The sequence below is a fragment of the Odontesthes bonariensis genome, chromosome 6 (genome assembly GCF_027942865.1).
Source record: "Odontesthes bonariensis isolate fOdoBon6 chromosome 6, fOdoBon6.hap1, whole genome shotgun sequence".
In the NCBI taxonomy this organism is placed as follows: domain Eukaryota; kingdom Metazoa; phylum Chordata; class Actinopteri; order Atheriniformes; family Atherinopsidae; genus Odontesthes; species Odontesthes bonariensis.
Genome location: NC_134511.1, coordinates 11,223,731 through 11,244,369, shown reverse-complemented (window position 1 = coordinate 11,244,369; position 20,639 = coordinate 11,223,731). Strand labels below are relative to the sequence as shown.

General features: G+C 42.8%; 1 protein-coding gene across 2 annotated transcripts in view; it reads right to left on the bottom strand.

Moving 5' to 3' along the window:
* The window catches only part of kremen1 (kringle containing transmembrane protein 1), a 63,638-nt gene that overhangs the window by 31,774 nt on the left and 11,225 nt on the right, over nt 1–20,639 (bottom strand). For both annotated transcript variants that reach the window (XM_075467377.1, XM_075467378.1), the window contains exon 2: nt 9,463–9,625. In XM_075467377.1, the coding sequence (XP_075323492.1) occupies nt 9,463–9,625 (163 nt within the window). The remainder of the gene's footprint in view (nt 1–9,462; nt 9,626–20,639) is intronic.

The following is a 20,639-nucleotide window of genomic DNA, read 5'->3' as shown; positions in this document are numbered from 1 at the left end:
TTCAGATGTTTAACTGTTGGTCTGAAGTATATTTGATGTGAGACTCCTCAATTTTCTCACTTTTAGAAGTTATAAGAGGTGGTTTCCACCATTGGATTCTTTATAGAAAAAAAATATTCATATAAAAATATATAAGCCATATCAACTCCTCATAAAAATGTCATTAACTGGAGTCATATTCAGAGTTACAAAAGCGGGACCCAAATGCCTGCATAATCCATTGTTTTCCTGCACAGGTTATATTCATTAGCTCACTCTGTTTCTTGTTCAAAACACTGGTTTTTGTAAGTTCTGGTCTTTCACAGATGTTTGCTGTCATGCAGAAACTGATTTTTTTCCCCCAAGCACAGGCAGCGACAATATTAGATGGAAATATTTACAAAAGATATGTGATATGCAGAGGCAGGTACAGTCAGATGGAAAACTAAGCTGTCCCTCTCTAAATCCTGAGATTTTATGTAATAACTTAATGTAAGAACTACTGGTCCTTACCAGGTCCAAAAATTAGGAAAATACATCTTCAGATGAACAGCAATGTATGACATGTTGCACAGTGCTATTATCAATTTAACAAAAACTAAGCTGTAATGCACAAAAGCAGAGGTTTTGGCAGTGTGTTGGTCTGATGCATTAACGTGTGTGTTAACACAACGCCAAGGGGGAAAGACATCAGCAACAATATATGAGACGCATATGTTTGTGGAGCTGTGGAGCTGTCCACAATGCTAAGAGCTAATTTGATGTAAGATCTGGCTCACCTGAGGACACCACTTTAGACGGCTGCATATTTTGTAACTGTGATATTCTATTTAAAACCCACAGGATACGCCTCTACTGCACTTCTCTTTAGTCTGTATGAATAAGCAAAGCAAGCAATGCCAGCATAGGGAGGGCATCTTCTTTGCAACAATGAAGAAGCGCAATCCCTGTGTAAAAAGGGCTTGTGTCTACAAACTTGTCTTTTGTAGACGAGATTAGGTCATGGGGGTCTGTTAGAGAGGTGATGAAGGTTAAAAGAGAGAGGAAAGGCAGAGGGGGAGGAACAGATCACAGTAGGGATAACTGGGGCAAAAACATGAAACAAAGTCCGGCTACCAACTTAAATCCTCTCTGCTGAGAGCCAAATATCCAACAATGTTTCAGAGGGAGATTATTTCAGATGTGTCGATCATCCTGAGTAACACCCCCTTATAGCGCTTGTTGGTTTAGCTTCTTCCTCTGCACTCTGGAAGCATGCCAGTCAAGGGCCAAACCAAATAGTCTGGCTGGAAGTCAGGATGAAGGCTCTTTGTTCAGGGCCAGACACAGACCTAGAAAGAGCTGGGTGATGGGGCCGTGCTTTTGTCTGAGGCTGCGGCACTTTTAACCCATCATAATAAGGCTGACAGGCCCCTTGGTGCTTTTCCTTTTCAGTTTCACTTACAAAGGCAATGAGGAGCAGAATTGAAAATAGAAATACCAATAAGCTTTGTGCAGGCTCCATATCTCCAGGGTAATCATCCAACTTTGCAAATCAGAACCCTTGTGGCTCTTCTAAATAGCTGTAAATTTAGTCAAGGCAGCCATAGTGAGTAGTGGAAACTCATCTCCGTGCTGTTTCAGCTCTTTAAGCTCAATTTCAAGATCTACTGAGAGATGTAAAAATAAGCTCCTGGTTGACTAAAAAAAGCCTTCTTATATGACATCCCCTGTTTTTTAGTCCTGACTATGATTGCTAGAAACCTTTTCTCTTCTGACACACCTCATTGTAGCATCATGAAAAAGCCCTGCAGCACTGCACTATCCCATTTCGCTTTTTGTGTGCAAAGTTGTGAAGGGCGTTTCCAATTCTTTTCTTCTCCGATCAAAAACACGATCCTGAGTTTCCTCCTCTCCTTTCAGCCTCAGAATGAAGCCTTGACAAAGATGTTGTGAAAGACTTTCTGGCGGCTTCGACTCGAGTATAAACGCTTTAAAGCTTTTACTCTCGACATCTCGCAGACAGTTACTGCTCTCTTTCTTGCAGCCTGTCGACAGTTTAACTTGGTAAAAGTTAGTTTTGTAACTTTTCAGCATACAGATTTGATTTGCGGTAAATGCTGTAATGTGAGCCTAGATCTATATGTTGCTCCACTAAGATAGGAGGAGGACACCTGTCTGTTTAGCCCGAGGCTGCTCCTGAAATGGCTGAAAACTGGTCAAAACCATCAAAACATTACTCTATTTCTCTCTTCTCTTCTCACTTTTATGTCGGCCAACACATTAGTCCTTTTTTAAAATAACAGTTTCAAAAATGAGATTTTTATAATGTTAGTGCACTTTCTTAACTGTCCTCTAAGGGGGCAGACAGACGTTACAACCATTAGCATTGAAAAAAAGAAACATCCATCCTCCGCAGACCACCATGCCCGACCCAACAGATTTTTTGATCAGTAATTCATGTGGTGCGCTCATCCTGTCTGAGCTTTATTCAGGGTCAATTCTTCTCTAGCACACACACCTGCACACACCCATTAAAAAGAAGCATGGGAACATCATCCACATGGCTAAAAACGAACAGGGAAGCCCACAAAACATAATCAATCTTGCCCTGAGGTGTGAGTGTGCTGTGCGAGTGTGAGGCCAGGGAGTGTCGAACAGAAAGCGGAAAGCAGACAGTTCTCATATTAGCTGAGGTGCCCCGGCAGATAAGAACGGACTTCGATGGATAGAAATTCATTCATTTAACCCTGCAGCACAGAAAAACGATGTAGTCCCTGTGGAGAGAGATAAAAGTAACTGCCACTTTGTGTGTGTGTGTGTGTTTAGGGATTTAAGGGGGGGTTGCATTCCCTTCCCTGTGTGTCAGTGAAGGCCTGCTTGGCTCTGAGTTGAAGAGCTTGTTGAAACACTCCCATACCCAGAGGTAGATCACAGAAGATGTTTGGACACTTAATTGGCACAATTACGCTGATTGACTCATTTTGCTCAGAGTGAGCCACACACTTCAGTACACAGCCAATTATAGCCACATTGCGTTTTGCCTCACAGGCTCTCCAGCCCTGCTTTTGAAGGCAGGAGTGGCTTCCATCTGAGCACAGAGAAAAACAGCTGTTCTCAGCTGGCCGCTCTTCAAACGCTTTGCTTTACATTAATCCCTGAATTTATGATGAGCTTTAAAAAAATGCCTGGCACTGCAAAGTCACATATAAAAAGCTAAAAAAATCATTTACATCGCACTATTTGTGCAAATTCTGGGAATAACACGCAATAACATTTTATGTGACACTAACATTTAGTGAGAGTCTAGGGCTGACTTTTGTTTAGTTTAACTAGTAGACATGTGAAAACAAGATGAAAGCTAAACTTTTGCAGAATTGGTAGGAGGAGAAATGCTGATTGCAAAGTGGTGGTGAGAGGCCTGTCTGGATTGGGATTTGAGGTCAACAGCAGATCAGAGTCGGGTAATTTACTGCCTGAGAGACGACTCTTTAATTGACTTGGATGATTGAGCATGCAAACTGCTCTCTGCTGCTGTGCAGGATGAATGCATGTATTGAGGAAGGCTCAGTCTACTGTCTCTTGTTGTACCCTGTCTACTTGTGCTAAATGCGAGGCTTTGATGTCACAGAGTCATGTGTTTGCTGGTGAGCGCCGTGTCCCTTGAATGATGGGTTTAAAGACTCACTATGTATCAACTACAAAGAATTTTTTCTCTCACTCGCCACTGATGGTCTCTAGCCATGTAATGTTAGTTTAATATGCTCAGGACTTAATAAATGTGTCTGAGATGTCTGGCTCCATCAGGATACTATGAAGGAGCAACAGTATCTATCCAGATAGACGATCTCCTTTACTCTCATTACTAAATGGTTCTTGTCTTGGCAGAAAGTAAAATGATTACAAGTTGTTGGCTTGGCTTGGGCTTACTACAGATTGGACTGGCATAAGCTCACAAAAATAGCAAAAAAATAACATTAGCATCTGAAAAGATTTCTGTGCTGTTCATTTTTTCCTTATCAACCATTGTTTTGCGCTAGTTGATGCATAAATTGAGTTGTTGTCCAGGTAAAAGACCCAAGAATTTTGCCTCTAGTCTTCTGACACTGCATGACACATTTAACGCTAATCAGATCTTTTATATTTTTATACTAGAGGGAGCAAAGCCGTCCTACAGCATGATAAAACCCCGAACATGTTAAACTAAAGTAGGGTGTTGCTTCCCCTACGGTCCTTGTCTCTTCATTTATAGACAAAGCAATGCACTGCCAAAGAGTTCTACATTGGTGTCAAACTGTGAACTTTTGTAAAATGACTTTTTAGTGCCTTCCTCTCAACAAAAGTGTCCGTCTTAGACTTTGTCATGGAGTCCTATAAGGTTAAGTGTGGAGTGTTGCAGCATGGGACCAACTCCAGATTGCTTCATATCAGCCCGAAGCTCTTTGGTTTTTCATTTGGTGTTTTTTATACAATCTGAACCAACTTTTACAGACTTTTCCTCGCCAAATTTCATCTTCATGTTATGTTCTGGAATCATGAAACAAACATTAGGAGTTGGAGCTTTTGTGAAATCTTACGGAAAACAATCAGCAAAAGCTGCAGGTCATTCAGGTCGTGTAAATACTGAAACTTAAATCAATACACTAATAAATATTATGCTAATACCTGCATTTGTCTCAGAAGACATGTGCTTAAATGTAACATTCTGAGTTGTCCGTTACACCAAACAAAGATAAAATAATTGGGTTATATTATGAAGCTATATGATAGGTTCATAATCCACAACAAAGCTTTGTGTGTAATGCTTATCATAAAATGCAATGACAACAAACTCTGCAATCACAGAAACTTTAAGTGAAACGTGTTGTTTCACAGAGTTTCCTTCTACAACAGTTTTGGTTTTTACTATAATGGCTGATGCTTTCCCACCAAACAGTTAATCTTCTTATTGCACACTAATTCATTTCTTCAATTTAACAAAGCAGCACCCTGGGATCACTGCACAGTCATACAACCACTGAGTGACTTGGCTGCGGCTTGCCTGACCTCAAATTTGAACCTGACATCACTGAGATTCAATTACAATCAACTTGGGGGACACTATTCACTTTGGCATTTCCATTATCTCATCTATGTAAGGGAAAAGCATTAGAAGCCATAGAGAACGATCATAAATTCTACAATACATACACACCTGCATATAAATAGGCATCAAATGGCTGGCAAAGCCATTCAACCACCCACCAAACCATCATACTTATGCACCTGGGAGGGAGTCCAATAACAGATTGGATGGAACGATAAATGCAACATAAATCAGAATTTTGATTTAAGTGATGTTCTTATCAAATTGTCTTATGAATCTCATAATGTATTAAGAAAAGATCAAAGAACAACTAAGGACTGGTGAAAAAAAAGTCTTGTTTAAATACAGAAGTGCATAACGCTTGCAGCGAAACATTCAAACTCCAGCTTCAGATGAAGATCACTTACCTCTTTTTAATGATTTGTAGGGAATTCTCAATCAAACCATGATGATGATTAATAATGAATCATTCACTCCTCGCTAGGTCTAAGTTTAGACACAAGCTCTTGTCCTTTTCCTGAGTCTTTCTGCTCTTTTCTTTGCGGGGGAATAATGTGACATTTCCCCTCTGCCCAGTTTTTCCCTGTTTTCATTGGGGTATTTTATAGCAGGCTATAAAGATGAAATGTGGGGGCTGTTAGTTCTCTTTCTTCAGTGTCACTCTTGTGCCCTCTTGACTAAAATCACCACCACAGTAACGCCAATGATGGCACAAAAATCTGTTTTTAATCCCATTTTTCTAAGCTTTCCACATCTGATGCAAGCTTAGAGATGTGACAGTCTGTGGTTCCCGGGCCCTGGCTCGGCATTGTCCACCTGTGCCCTGGCCTGTCCTCTCATCATTTACAACCACAACTGGCCTCAGGATTAGGCATGCTAAAACTACCCGTCTGTCTCGCTTCCATTCTTTTACTTCCCCGTTTTGTCCACAGATTGCCAGTTGCATCAACAAAAACCTAAACCTCAGATGAGACACACAAATCAGGTGGAAAGATGAGAAAGACTTTGAAGGTTAAAGGGGTTTAAAGGAAACTTCGGAATTCATTTGAATTGCAAATTAATCAGGAGATTTGCAATCCAAATTGGGTAACAACGTATGAGACGTCTGGAAAAATCCATCTCATGAGCCAGCTTTCTGTGATCAAACAAATCAAACCTTATACATCCTTCTGTGCAGCGGGATACCCCTTGTCTGCCAATAGATCACAGAATGTGCACACAGTGACAAGAATGAGGGAACACATGCACAAATACTTGACCTTGTGCAGACATGCCATAAATTCCATCCCTCATTTTCTAACAATGAAGTGGCCACTTTGGTTCCGCTGATGAGTGACTACTTACAAGGAGGGTGTCTGAAAAAGTCTGAGAATAGCAGCAGCCTCAGCTCTAAGGGACAGAAATCCCTCTGTTGGGTAGAAAAGCAAAACCATGAGCAGCCAGTTAGTTCCAAAAGCTGCGAGCTACAATCCCAAAAGCCAAAAAGTTGGGACATTGTATAAAATGGAAATAAAAAATGAATGTAGTGACTTGCAAGTCTCATAAACCAATTTATTATTTATGAAAGAACATAGTAAACACATCAAATGTCACATCAAAAGTGTGACAATTTACAATTCCATGAACAATGTTAGCCCATCTTGAATTTGATGGCAGCAATACGTCTCAAAAAAGTTGACAAATAATCCTGGATGCCCGTAATTTACGGGCCCTCAGGCAGCACTGACAGGCATGATTCTGTCATGGAGCCCATCACTGCATGGGCTCGGGAACGCTTCTTCTCTGGACCCAAGCTCATTAATGAACTGAGCTGAAGTGGAAATTTTAAATTCTTTCTAAAAATCATGTATGTTGTGTCGTCCAGGCTGCAGTGGAGAAGGACCATCCAGCTCGTTACCAGCCTGGATCTCTGATGGTATGGAGGTGCATTAGTGTCAATGAAACTGGCAATTTCCACATCTGGAAAGGCATAATAAACATTGAAAGGTTTATACAGGTTTCACAGCAGCATATGCCCCCATCCCAATGACAGCTGTGACAGAGAAAGCTTTGCATATTTCAGCAAGACAATGCTAAACCACATACGTATCTATCAGATACAACCATTACAACAGCTTGGCTTCACAGTAGATGAAGTCCAGGTACTGGACTGTGCTGCCTGCTGACCTTTGTTATGGAACATTTTGTCAGTTGGGATGTCAGTTGTTTTCTTCTGAGCTGCACCCTTTGGTTCAGCTCGTGATGACAGTAACTGACATGATAACAGAAAGAACTAGTTCTGTAAACTGACAGCAAACATTTGGTGCTTCATGATACACAAAATATAATAAGGAGGTCCGGGACTGTCGAGCAGCAAGAACTGCTGTCTGTAAACATCTGGGAAGATGCTAAAGGGGGGCAAACATGGCCCTGCCCCAACTGTTTTGAGATGTTTCCGTTCACACTCACTTTCAACATTTGATATGTGTTCTCTGTTCTATTGTGAATAAAACATTGGTTTATGAGATGTGCAAATCATTGCGTTCGGTTTTTGTTTACATTTTACACTGTGTCCCCCAGCTTTGTTTAAATTGTGGCTGTACTAGGCCAAGAAAACTGCTAAATCAAACAATACATGGCATTGTGGACCGACTGGCGGCCTGTCCAGGGTGTACCCCGCCTCTCGCCCATTGACTGCTGGGATAGGCTCCAGCCCACCCGCGACCCGATCGACGGATTCAGCGGTATAGATAATGGATGGATGGACATTGTGGACCGCTTGTTAGACATAACACACTCCTAATGTGCAGGGAATGCTTACCTCGATAATCTGCATATATCCAACTCATAAATCATCCAAAATACCATCCAGTTCAAGCAAAAACAAATCTGTCCAGTGCCACTTCAAAGCATTGCTGCATTATGAGTTTACAACTGTGGCTTCGAGAAATGTTTCAGAGGCTTTTGGCTAAGAAGGCTGGAGGGTTGAGGGTTGTTCTGTTTCTTCTGGCCAGGCAATCAGGGCCAAGCCACTGTTCTGGACATCTCTGTCAATTTCAACTGACTCTGAAAATACACAAGTATGACTTATGTGCATGCAACGCTTACAGTTGTTCTTGGAGTGTGACTGACAGATAGAAATGGCTTTCTAGACACCCAAAGCCACTGCGTCCACTGCATTCCAGGGAAAGGGGAAAGGAGATTTGCTTACATAAACTGTGCGCATGTTTGCACCCTTGTGATGACAGGGGTAAACGCTCCCTTTAAAATATTCAGAAGTAAATGTGTGTACAGGCCCTCTGTGCTCAAGGCCTTTATAGGACAACAACAACCCAGCTCTAAATTATTCAGAAAGTCAGGGGCTGCTGTGTCCAAAGGCCACTTAAACACAAGCATCAGGATGTCTGAGATAGCCCGGTTTCAAAATATATCAAAACTGTCACAAACAAATGAAAGAAGTAGAGATAACGGCCTAATACTGCGAGCCACTGCAGCAGTATTTGTGCTCCAGAACCACCACAGGTGCTATAAGAACCAGGCTGCAGTCCTGCCTATTAATGGACCAACAATAAATCCTGCTGCCCTTTGAGATGAGTTTGACCTCTGAGGAAAGGCGAAATACAATGTGCTAATTATTTGGCACCAGAGGTGCTAGTAAGGGGTTTTTGTGACCTTTGGACAGAGGCAGGCTAATTTTTTTTTCCTTTTGGGTGTTTTGGTCACGTAGCCAGCTGCCAGCAATAGCCTCATATCTAATCTAATTCAACTGGTGTCCAGCATTCCTTTAAAGAATCATAAGGTGGATCTCAAGAGTTCATGAACTGATTGATAATATTTTAATATATAAGATATATTCTTTTTTAAGCATCTTCTAATCTGTATTTAGTTTTTCTGTAAAACTGTTTAACCTCCTCAGGTCTCCAAAGAGTTTGTTGTGCTTTGCATCAGACTGGGATCACAAAAAAGAAAAGAAAGCACTGGGAACCACTGCTTCAGGGCCACAGCAATTTGGTTTATTTTCACATTTCTAAAATATAACAAAACATACTTTTGTGATTTAGTATGGCCAGAGTAAGCACCTCAGTTCTGATTAAAATCACTGGCAAAGCTGAAAGGCCAGTGTTTTCATTCCGTAGATTTGTCATTTCTGTTTAATGTTCTTATGTTCTATGGCGATTAGCACACGTTATCAATTATTAGGAGACATTCCCTCTGCGGATTAATGTTCCTGCAACTGTGTACACAAACTGATCAGAGCATTATCTTTTTATAAAAAAACACTGCTGACCTAAAGTAGTTTCAAAACAATCCTGTCGAAGGCCCAAGGGGGATGAAACGTTAGTGTGATCTGAAGACTGATGTTGAGCGTGAGTGTGTGGGCAACCCATATAACTCAGTTAGATCCAGAGTGAACTTTCAGATCTGAAACAGACGCTCACCTGCAGTAGTTGTGGCTGCCCAGACCTCCTTCTCCATTGGGATATTTGAGAGTGTTGTACGGGTGCTGGAAGGTCTCATTCCAGAAGAGGCAGGGTTTACCGCCATGCAGGCTGGTCTGGTTCTGGAAGCCCCTGTAGTCCTCTCCGTTGGCAGTGTAACACTCTGGAAAAAGAGAAGCCAAATAGGTTAAAATAAATACGTCACAATCTGGTGTTTGGAGTAAAGGTTTAGACATCAGTTACGATTTGAAACTGCTGTGTAAAAGGCGACCTCGTGGATTATGAGAGATACTAATGTGCTACTAAAATGTTTTTGGAATGATTATAAACGATTAGTTTGGAATAATTGTATATTTTGCCCAGACACCATACATTTCTAAGCTCTGGCCAAAAGTGTTAAAGAAAAATCAATAAAAGTGTTGTTTCAATTAACACTAAAACATGTGGGAGGGGGGGAAAAAAAAGCCCCACAGATATACAGCGAAAGAAAATATGGCTTGAATTTGGAAGTGTATAACAACCATATGTGGCCATCGGGTTCCCAAAGCAAAACAATGGCTGGTGAAAGACTTTTCTTCCCTGAAAGAGGGAATTCAAATAAACAAAATTCTGATGGAAGGTTGATGAGCCGTCACCAGTCATCGTGCCGGGCCTCCTGGGATTCCTCTCAAGGAATCAAGACGTTTTACAGCTACAACTAAATTCCTCTTTTGATTGCATTACTATGGAAAACATCAATATTTTATTTGGCTGTTATGATTACTCATGCTGCAGGTGCTTATAATTGCTGCGCCTGACTCTCACCGTGACCAGCAGGGATTTAAAAAAAAAAAAAACTTTTCATTGTCTATGTATGACTTACAGATGTAAAAAATACCACTAGGACACCAGTTTGAAGTCCCCAAAGTATGTATGTGTGTTGTTCTTATTAAATGTGTGAACAAAACTCTTTGTACTGTACGCTTTGCTTTGTGCCTGTCAATTAAATGTCAATAGTGAAAGAACAATGCTTGCTTGTATGGCTCGTCTCCATGGGGTCTTGTTGCTATGTATGTGGTTAGCCAATGACCAGCCCCTTTTATCAAGTCAAGCTGTTTGGACTGAGTATGAGCTAATACATTGCAATATGACAGTCATTATACCCGTTGGCGAGCCAGCTGCTCTTGAATCAAAGGTTTCCCAACTTCCTCTTTTGTGTCTTATCATCTGGTCTCTTTTCTCACCATCTTCTACTTTTTTTTTATCTCCGCTGTTGCTTTCGTCTTCTCTGTCATCCAACCTTCAACTCATTTCCTTGGGGGTCCCTCAGCTTCACAAGCCTCTAATGTGATTTCTGTGGTGTGTTGCCAGCTCCATTCTAATGCACTGAGGTTGTTTCAAGGATCCAGAGGAGCTGGGCATCATCAATAATGACAGTAAAAAAAAGATCTGATTAGCTATATGCCGATATGTTTGAGATCTAAGAATTCCAAAAGAAAACCTCTTGGAGCTATTCGAGGATCTGAGTACATGTAAAAACCAAATGTTGTAAAAGCTTCATGTGTTTAGCAATTAACTTCCCATATTTCTGAGCACGTTGTTAGCTTGCACGCAAACATGCATTCCAGCTTCTTGCATCCACCGCACGAGTACTGCTAACACTTAATTTTAGAGTAAATCAGAGGCCCCGGCTGTTCTCAGTGTGTCAGCTTTTAATTAAGGTTGTTTTGGCTGCGTCGTTCAGTCAAGCTTATCAGCCATCCATCGTCTGGCTGACACGAGTTCAGCAGCAGCGAGGACCTGCGAGGTGTCAGGTTCCTGCAATAGTGATGCCACTCTATTGTTTGTGAATGACTCCCCTCTCTCTTTGCAAATTAATACCGTCTTGGCATGCAAGGATATCCACGAGCAGGTCGTAAATCCGCCTGAGAGCGACTCAGGCAGAACCCGACTCCATAAAATAAAAAGATTAAAAAAACAGTTTAATGCAGAACAACAGGGGGCATGCTCTTGCCATCCTTACTTAAGGCATAAACACGACGGGTGGAGGAAACAAGTTACAATCAGGTTTACACCCAGAGGACAGACAGGGCATGTTAACTGATGCTCACTTTCAGGTTTCAACATATGCATATGCGAGCAGATGCAACTGATCTGCAAACAGTAGACGACTTTACAAACCAGTAAGTAACAGATGCAGTTGGATGGTCTACAGTGATGGCATTTGGTCAAATTGGCAAAATATCTAATAAATTTGTATACTGATTCGGAAAGGTAAGAATGATATCATGAATTTCCATTGTTTTCACATTCCTCTGGATGCTGGGAGCAACTCCAGCTGAGAGAAAGACAAGGAAACACTCCTGAGGAGAGCTTGGAGGCAGCACAGGCACAACAATCAGCCACTGCTCCCCAAAAGCAATCATGACTGTCCCAGTCAAAAGGGATAACATCAGGCAGGGACAGGGCAACAGACTGCATCCCAAATGAGCCCACGTCCTTCAAATGTCTTCTCCTCAAAAAGAGCAGGTATTGAAATGCCTGAGCTTGGCTGCTTGCAGCGTTGCACTGTATTAACAAAAAAAAAGAAATAAATAAATAGACCAATGACTTTGTGAATGCCTCCTCTCTTTTCTCCTCCTTGAGGAAACTTTGCTCTTGAGTTTCAGGATGAAGAATAGCTTGTCTGCACATGGTCTGCTTGGAACGGGTCGCGGCTGGCAATCATTCCGCCCCGGCTGCGGCCAAGTTAGGTTTCCAGGATTAGATGGTAAATATGGCAGCACTTTGCCACTGTTAGAGAAATAGGGGGGGGGGGGGGGGCGGGGGGAGGGGTGGTCTATGTGGTTTCAAGGCACCATTTGCTTGTGGTTTTAATGGGAAGTTGCAGATCTGCAAAGACCCAGAGATATGTGAGGCCATCGTAAAGATGAATGGACCATTTACAATCCCCCACGGAGGCCCACACATCTATCACACTAAAGCGAAAAGCCCATTTTACCTTGACGGTGATTAGATATCATCACTTCCCTCCTGTCCTTGAGGAAATTAAGAGCTCATCCACTGATTGGACCATCACCAATTTGGACCAACTCCCCTCCAAAAACGCCCCCTGACCCCTGCTCACACCCCTTCCCTTGTCTCCAAGCAACTGTTGAGCTCTCGTCACATGGGCCTGAGCTTTCTTGTGGTTTCATCATAGGCCGTGATGGGAAACAGAACCACCACCGCATGAGACACAGAGAGAAGGGGGGGGAAAGCCTCCAATAAAATACATGCAGATCTACAAATAGAAAAAGTCCGGGAAAGGAAAGAGGAGGACTCGCCCTCGACCAAGCCCTGCGCTCATAGAATACAGCACCACCCCAGTAATGAGATAAAAAAAGAAAAACAGCAAAGGATTGCTGGGAGAGCTAATCGCTCTGTTATTATATTTGTTGGGATATGTGGCTAATCACTTCCACATTGTAGCTTCAAAGGCGTTTGATACACCAAGAAAAGATGGGTGACAGAAAAATAAAGAGCGCTGGGCTTCGATCACATGATTTCAAGAAACAAGCAAGTTTACAAACAAACAGTTTCTACGAAACCAGTTGCCGGGTCACACCAGAACACTTATCTGTTGTGTTTGCTACGAGGGATGAAAAGCAGCCATAATTACAGGCAACTGCTTCCTCACAGAGGGCTGACATAAAGAGCTTCCTTCCATCTTTATTATATGCTTTGGGCACTGGGGACAGCAAAACAAGCTTAGTGCGTGTGCAATATTTCCACTCTAATGAAATTACACAAAACAAGTTTATGCATGTACAGCATTATGCACAAAAACTAATTCATACAGGCACGAACACATGTGAAAAATGGAGGCTGCAGACTGAGCACTGACAAGGTTGCAGAAGCCTTCCAGAATCGACAAACAAAACCTGACAGAAATGGTGGACGATTAATGCCCAATCTGGTTCCGCTCCACAGTGCGCTGGTAGCCATTACTGTTGTGGTACTTATTAATGACAGTGTAGTAAGAACAGAGGTGAAGACCAGGACCAAACAGGCCAGATGTAGCGGGTTACAGAGTTCTTTTCTGGGGGGATACAGCTGGCTGTAACAGAAGTCTGCTTCCCCCCCAACAGTATCCATTTCCATATCAGAACCACATCAGACCTTAGAGGTCCGCAGGAAGAATGTTTCACATCTATTATCCAGGTTTCACAGACAGTCACACACTCACTGAGGATCATTTAATGAAGTTGGATGTTGCTTACAAGAAGTTGTCAGAGGGGGAGGAAGGGCCGCACATCACATCTTCTACGTCTCTTCTTTCCTTTAGGAGCTTTTTTCATTAAAGAGGGTCAATGAAAGTGCCAAGGAAAAAAGCATGGGTGTCCCCATGAGTGGTGGAATCAAGTGTTTAGATGCCTTCAAGTGGTTAAACCTGCAGACAATGGTGTTTTACAATCCTTTTTTTTCCATTTATGCTTTTTTCATATAGGTTGTCAATCCGGATAACCAGGCCGTAAAACCAGACCTCATTCAGTCCCGAAATAGCCTCCATTACCACGATTCTTCCTGCAAAAGCCGACTGCTGCACCACCCTCAGAGTTCACTGCCACAATAGCCACAGACCCACAGGACTCCCTGCCAAAGTTGCAGGGTAGCACCTATAAAACACGGCCCCATCTCGATTTTGTACGGCCTCTATTATTTAACTCGGTAATGGAAAGAGTCTAATCTGCTGGAGCCAGTGGTGGGCTGAAACCGCAGCTAAAGTCCCTTCTGTTTGAAGTTGTTTTTGCAGAAATAGAAAGTGTAAAAGTTATTTTTCAACAGGCTGCTTGCAGCCCCTAAAGTTGTGTCTCACGTGATTTCAATAAATAAATCAACCAACAAACAGGCGCAGATAACACCGCTAACTTTACTGGATTTCCACTAGTTGCCTAAATGGTACCTGACAAAACGCAGCGCAGGGTTTGGTGTTGGCTCTGAGACGAGGTGGGACGATTTTGAGGTTCCCGTGGCAGTGATTCAGTGGGTGACTGATGGGCTGCAGACTCTGACAAGTGACGTAAAGGGCATTCAGAGACTTGCTGACATCCTCTAATGAAAAAAGCTACTGGCAAAATATTGACATTTCGGAACCAAGCTGACGTGAGGGTGGATGAGGTGTCTTGTTCAATTATCTTCTTGTAGCGTCTCCTTACAATTACCTCAAACCAAAGTCAAATATGTGCCAGAAAAGAGACCAGACTTCAAAACATTAGCCTCTTCCCTTTTCCTGTTATTTTTTTCTTGTTTTGTTTAGAAAAACGTTCAAACCCAACAGGAATTCAAATGGAAAAAAGCTTCTCATATCTCACACACACACACACACATCCAAAAGAAAAGGGTCGCAGGGTTGAATAAATAGAAAGGCAAATCTGACAATCAGGGTAAACAAAAAGTTGCGCAGCCAGAGAGCGTGGCAACGGCTGAGGTTAAGGAGCAAAGATTTTTCACTTCAGAGCCGTTCAAGGTGCCCTATTTGAGCATCTGAGCACAATTCATCTCAAATCAAACCAAACTGGGTAAGAGCTCTGTGACTGAAGCGAGGATTGTGAGAGACGAAGTGACGGAAGGGGAGGCAAAATTAAGCAGGAAAGACAGGGGGGAAAACACAGAAAGAGTCAGGGTGGGACAAAGACCGTTTTTATGGTACCGCAGATTGTTAACCCGGGGTCTAATTTTCTCCTTCTTGTACATGACTCCACTGAAGTGAACACTTTATTTCACATTTCCTCGTGTTATCGACAGGGCCAAAAAAAGACCAGACTTGCAGAATTAACAGCAACTCATTCCAGAGGACTTCTGCGGCGCAGCTGCTGGCCGGGGCTCTTCACCAGCAAACAAGCAACTAATGCAGGGCTAAAGAGGGTAAAAATATGTCCTGCTAATGCATGTCCTCTGTGAAGAAAATAACATTCCCCCATGTGGGTTTCTCATCGTGAGCAGCCTTAGATAACCACAGGATCTACGCCATGGCCGCCTCGCTTTTGCTAATGGGCCTGTACGCCTGACATGGGGGTGTTTTAAGCATGCGCTCCTCTTTTTGTTTTTGCCTCTAAGTGGATGGTAAAATGATCTCTCAGTCGACATGCACTGTCAGATTCGCAGATAAACACATGCAGCGACAAAAACATGCATCAATCTGCACTCCTGCCCACATCATTCCAGCGCACCCCCCCCCCCCCCCCCCATCCCCCACCCTCCACAGCTCCCATGCCCATACTTCCTCACAAATGCACGTATAGTAAGAATGAAAGGGAGCAATTTTCATCAGCAGAGTGGCCTCAGTATTTTAAGATGAGTCTGATGTGGAGGGAAGGAAGGTCACACACACTCACACAGGCTCCTTTGTCCACTCAGTGGTGAGGCCTGTGTCCTTGTGGTGATGCCATTCTCACCCACTCATGGCTGTACTGTAGATATCGCCCACTGAAGGTGTGTGTGTGTGTGTGTGTGTGTATGTGTTAGCTAATATGTTTGCGTGCACATGTCTGTCAGTTCCCTCACCCCTCTCCTTACAACAAACCAGTCTTTTAGCAGCAAAAATCAGTTTACGGTACCATTGCGTAAACTGCGCAGCCTCCTGTCTTTTCTGTATGATTTCAAATGGCAGCGTATCTCACATTCATGTCCTTTGGCCTTCAAATCAAGCTTTGCTTTGACATGAATGCCAGATATGTGAACCAAGGAGCATTAAGAGAAGGGTTGCAACTAAACACACCTGTTTTCCATCCTCCTGTTTGTGCTCAGGTAAGCTGGTATCTGAGGAATGTAAATTGCACGCGCTTTAGTCTGAGGTGAAGTTCTGTGAGCGCTGTTGCAGGGGACCGTGTGCAGCCATCACAGGCCCTCCGCCCCCACCCACCAAACACGCACTATGTCAGCAGGCGTGTGATTACAGGGTCCAGGGAAGATGAGGTTAACTGACTAGGATAAATAAAGGTCTCAGGTTTTTAGAAGCAGGGTGGATGTGACCTACCTTGCTAATGCAAAAACCAAATCAAAACAAACAAAAAAAGAGAGAGAGAGAAAGAAAATCCACACGGCGGCACTATCAAAAGCTCAATTTCCTGTTTACTTTAAACAGACATCTTTATTAAAACCGATGACTCATGTCTTTTGAGGGTGAAGCTGCAGCTTCTCCAGAGAATCAGAGGATAAAGATGTGTAATCAGGTTTTTTTTTCCAGTAGTTTTGAGAAAACAGGCATCGTGTCAGTTCCCCTCGTGTCTGAGTTCTTCCTTTTAGGGCGCAGATGTTGAACTCTAAATAGTGCTACCCAACTTTGTTTTGACAGAAGACTTATCTACTGCTGTTTCAAATTTTGCTCAACTGTTTTGATCAGTCATTTCCTGTTGTGGAGATTTCTCTTGCCAGAAGTCAAACATGACACAGAAATATAATTTGGAGAGTGAGTGAATCAGTAGCGGCTAAAGAGAATGGAAAACTCAGCCTGAGCCCCAGTTGACCAGTTAAAGTGGTTAAACAGATGATTTTTGTCTCTCTTGAACACAAACAGTGGCTTTCTATAAGCCATGAACCAATATTTAATCAATTAATTTTGGCTTTATGGGCAATAAGGAACAGGCTGTCTTGTTCATGTCTCCAAATCTTAAAAAAAAATTGGTCTAATTTTTTGTTGTTTAATCAAAGATATCTTATAAGGCCCTGCATTTTCATCACACCCACACAATTATGTATTTTATTTATTTTGTTTGCCGTCATAGATCACATAATAATAGATAATATGATTCCAGTTCCCTAAACCCAGATGCGACTGTGTGTGAAGAGTTCGCCATCAACGGGCATGGTACTTTAATTTCCTGCCTTTTCAATGTTCTTTCAAGTATTCTCTTAAAATATTACCACAAATATGCTGAGAATAAACGATGATTCCACTTAAGGAAGTCACCAAAATGACTAAGTAGTTATCAAAAAGCTGGCTTAATTAATTTGCAGTGAAAAACTATTTTTTTCCTCATTGTTAATATTCTCTACTCCAACGACTGAGGCAAAGTGTCGCTTTGGTAGCTTCGAGGCCTCCTCTAAATAATTGCTCCCCACTGAACATGAGCGACACGGTTTCTGGAAACTGGGCTTAAGTTGATCGAGTGTCCGAGGAAAGCTCAGATCCGTGTGTCGTGATTAAATGTAACTGAAGCAGACAAACATGGGACGGCAGTCGTGCTTTAGGCAGTGCGGAGAATTACTGTCGATAAACCCAAGAGTGAGGTTTGCTCAAGGGAGGTCAGCATCGACAAAAGAGGCCATGATGTGCATTGAATACTGGGGTTTAAGCAACTTTTACTTCTCGTTTGCAGTGGTAGATAAACAGACTCCATGCGCGGAGCACAAACATGCACCCATCTGCATCCAATGAATCTCCAGCAGGTCTGGTAAACACAGCAGAAACAGGGCCCCAGCGTGTTTGTTTTGTCTATCTTTGTAAACTACAGATGATGGCATGGGTCTGTTCCCTGTCGCTCATTGACATGTTTAGATATTTTTTCTTACTCTTTAAACCCGTATACATTGTGAAAATCTCCTATGCTGTGCTAAACAGAAATCATGACATTTTGTCTGAATCTTTGCACTCAAATACTTTTAGAACCATGATCATCATTTGAAATTCTCGATGGACTGTTTTTTTTCCCCGAGCATGTTTACATTTTTTCCCCCCCATGTAACTATCTTCGCTGACCTTTTCAGAGCACTGAGGCTGTGGAGCACATTTAAAATGTATAAAATAACAAAAGGTTATTGGATGAACCACAATTGAGAGTGTTTCTAAGGACACAATAATAACAGCACAATGGGCTCCTACAGAGGGGACCAGGGTGTTCAACATCAGGCCCCTTTTAAAGAGCCACGTCTCCAGTTCCTGATCCTGACTGTGAAAGCGATCGTTTTTCATTGTGGTTTGTGCGGCTGTGGGAAGAGCAGCAGTACTGGGAACCAGATGGCTCTGGTAAAAGACAGGGGGCATCGCACTGGCCTCCCTGAGAAGGGGATCCATTATGGAGTATCAATTGAGGGCCAGCAGATCCTGTTTCATGGCATCGGCCGAGTGTGACCACCCCACGGTTGGCGTGGGTCGTGGGCTGGTGCCACATAGGCTGCCCTAGACCCGGCCCATTTTTGCGCTCGCCTGAGAGCTGTATTCACCTTGGATGCGGGACAGACAACTAAATCAGGGCCTCTTTGCGACTTGGATTACATCCCTTTTCACTTCAGGCCTCTTTCAAAGGGCTTCGCCTTGCAATGGGATATGACCGGCTCCACGGCTTCAGAGACAATGGCTTTCTGTGGAAATGGTCAACTGAAACGTTCCTGTGCATTTGAGCAGTGAAGTCCATGAACTGTTAAAGCTCTGCTAACTGTCACCAGAGCATCGCAGCTTGAGTTAATGGCCGTTTATTTCCCTATTCTTTCATAAAAGCGACCACACTGAAACACGTTCAGCACTCTCTGACCTGCTCCACGTTCTCCTGTCACGGCCTCTTAGCTCTGTCCACTGCTGGCTTTGTTCCTCTGCTTGCTGTCCACTTAGCTATGTCTGTTCTCTTCACTTGTCCAAATGTTTGCTCTGTCCACTTAGCCATGTCCACTCGCTTGGCCTTGACAAATCGGTAACGTCTGTAGGCGTTTCCTGCAAGCAGGAGAGGCGACAATTTGCCTCTTCGGCCACAAGCTGCTGCAGCTGGACACAAACCAGACCCCGAGGCTCAGCAGCGAAATTACTCTCCATTTATTTAAAGTGGTTGCCATTACTCTACCGCAGAAGAGCATAGACCTCAGTGGCTCCAGCCCAACCATAACTCCAGTATAAAAAGAACTTAAAGTTCGCCGGACAGGTCATGTCTCACACAGTAGCAATTCAATATCCTCCCGTTATGCTCTTGGTTACGCTTCTCAAAGGTCTGAATTGCATGTGACACCGCAAAAATACATGGTTGCTTTGAAACTGCACGTGTTGAGATTGTTGCAAAAACACCCAACCAGTGCCTGGCGAGATGTCTGGAACATGTTACAAGATGAATCAAAGAAAGAAAAACAGATCAATTTACCTTAATCATACTGTGTCAAAAGATTAATTAATAGTGTGATCAAAAGAGGAAACGAAGAAGGTTCACCGACTGTAGCAAAGCAAATCAAACCAAGATCTACTGGTTTCTCCCTTGATTCTGCCTGAAAAGCAGAAACACTACCCCGGTCAGTTAGTGCCGTTGGGGGAAATACTAAAGCTACATATCATCAGTCAAAACCTCGGCTTTTATAGAGGTACTCACACTACCGGATTAATTAATGAAGTGCATTTGATTCGCGGCACTCAGCTGCTACTCTCATAATTCCCATGGAAGCAGTAAGGGTGAACTTACTTTTTCGTGCGCTGCTTCTACATCTCGGCTTAGTTTACCTGAAGTAAATAACAACAGAGTGAGATTTGTCGTGTGTTGTTGTTCATCTGAGGTTGTATTTACCTCATTTTAAGACCTGGTCAGGCCCAGATCATTTTGTATTATGTCCTAATATGTAAAACCTTAGAAATGACTCTTTTTTTCACACGACTTTATATCCAGCTTTCAGCAAGAACGTTATATTCTGTGTATTGTTTTCCTACACGAGTCACTTCCTCCGCGAGGCCTTAAAATACTTCTGACATTCCATTCACTGTGAATTCAATTGAGTTTTGATAATGAAAACAAGCATTTGTTTTAAAATTAATAGAATTCATGGAAAAGCATGCAGCTCTGTGGTATTTCAGTGCTGCTCTCGGAGTATTTGATTTACCCTGGAGTGTGTTCTGGCTGATGGGCTCTGGCTGCTGCGGGGAGCATCAGCAAAGCTGAGGGAGAATGTCACTCGGCATCGAATGGAGCAGGTCTCCTCATGCAAATGTCAAGGTAAACAGAGAGGCCAGGGAACACAACTCATGCATAATAGCATTCAAATAGGAAGAGCGAGGTGACTTAGTTGCGAGAGAGGAAGGAGAAAAACTTGCAAAGCCATCTGGATAGTTGAAGGTGTAAAAACCAACATGTCACAATTACTCAGAAAAACCCTGACTGACTTTAGAGAAACAAAACCTCACAGACCAGACCAGCAAACTGACCACATGAGTGCACTCTCCCACCTAAACATTGTTTATCTGTTTTAAG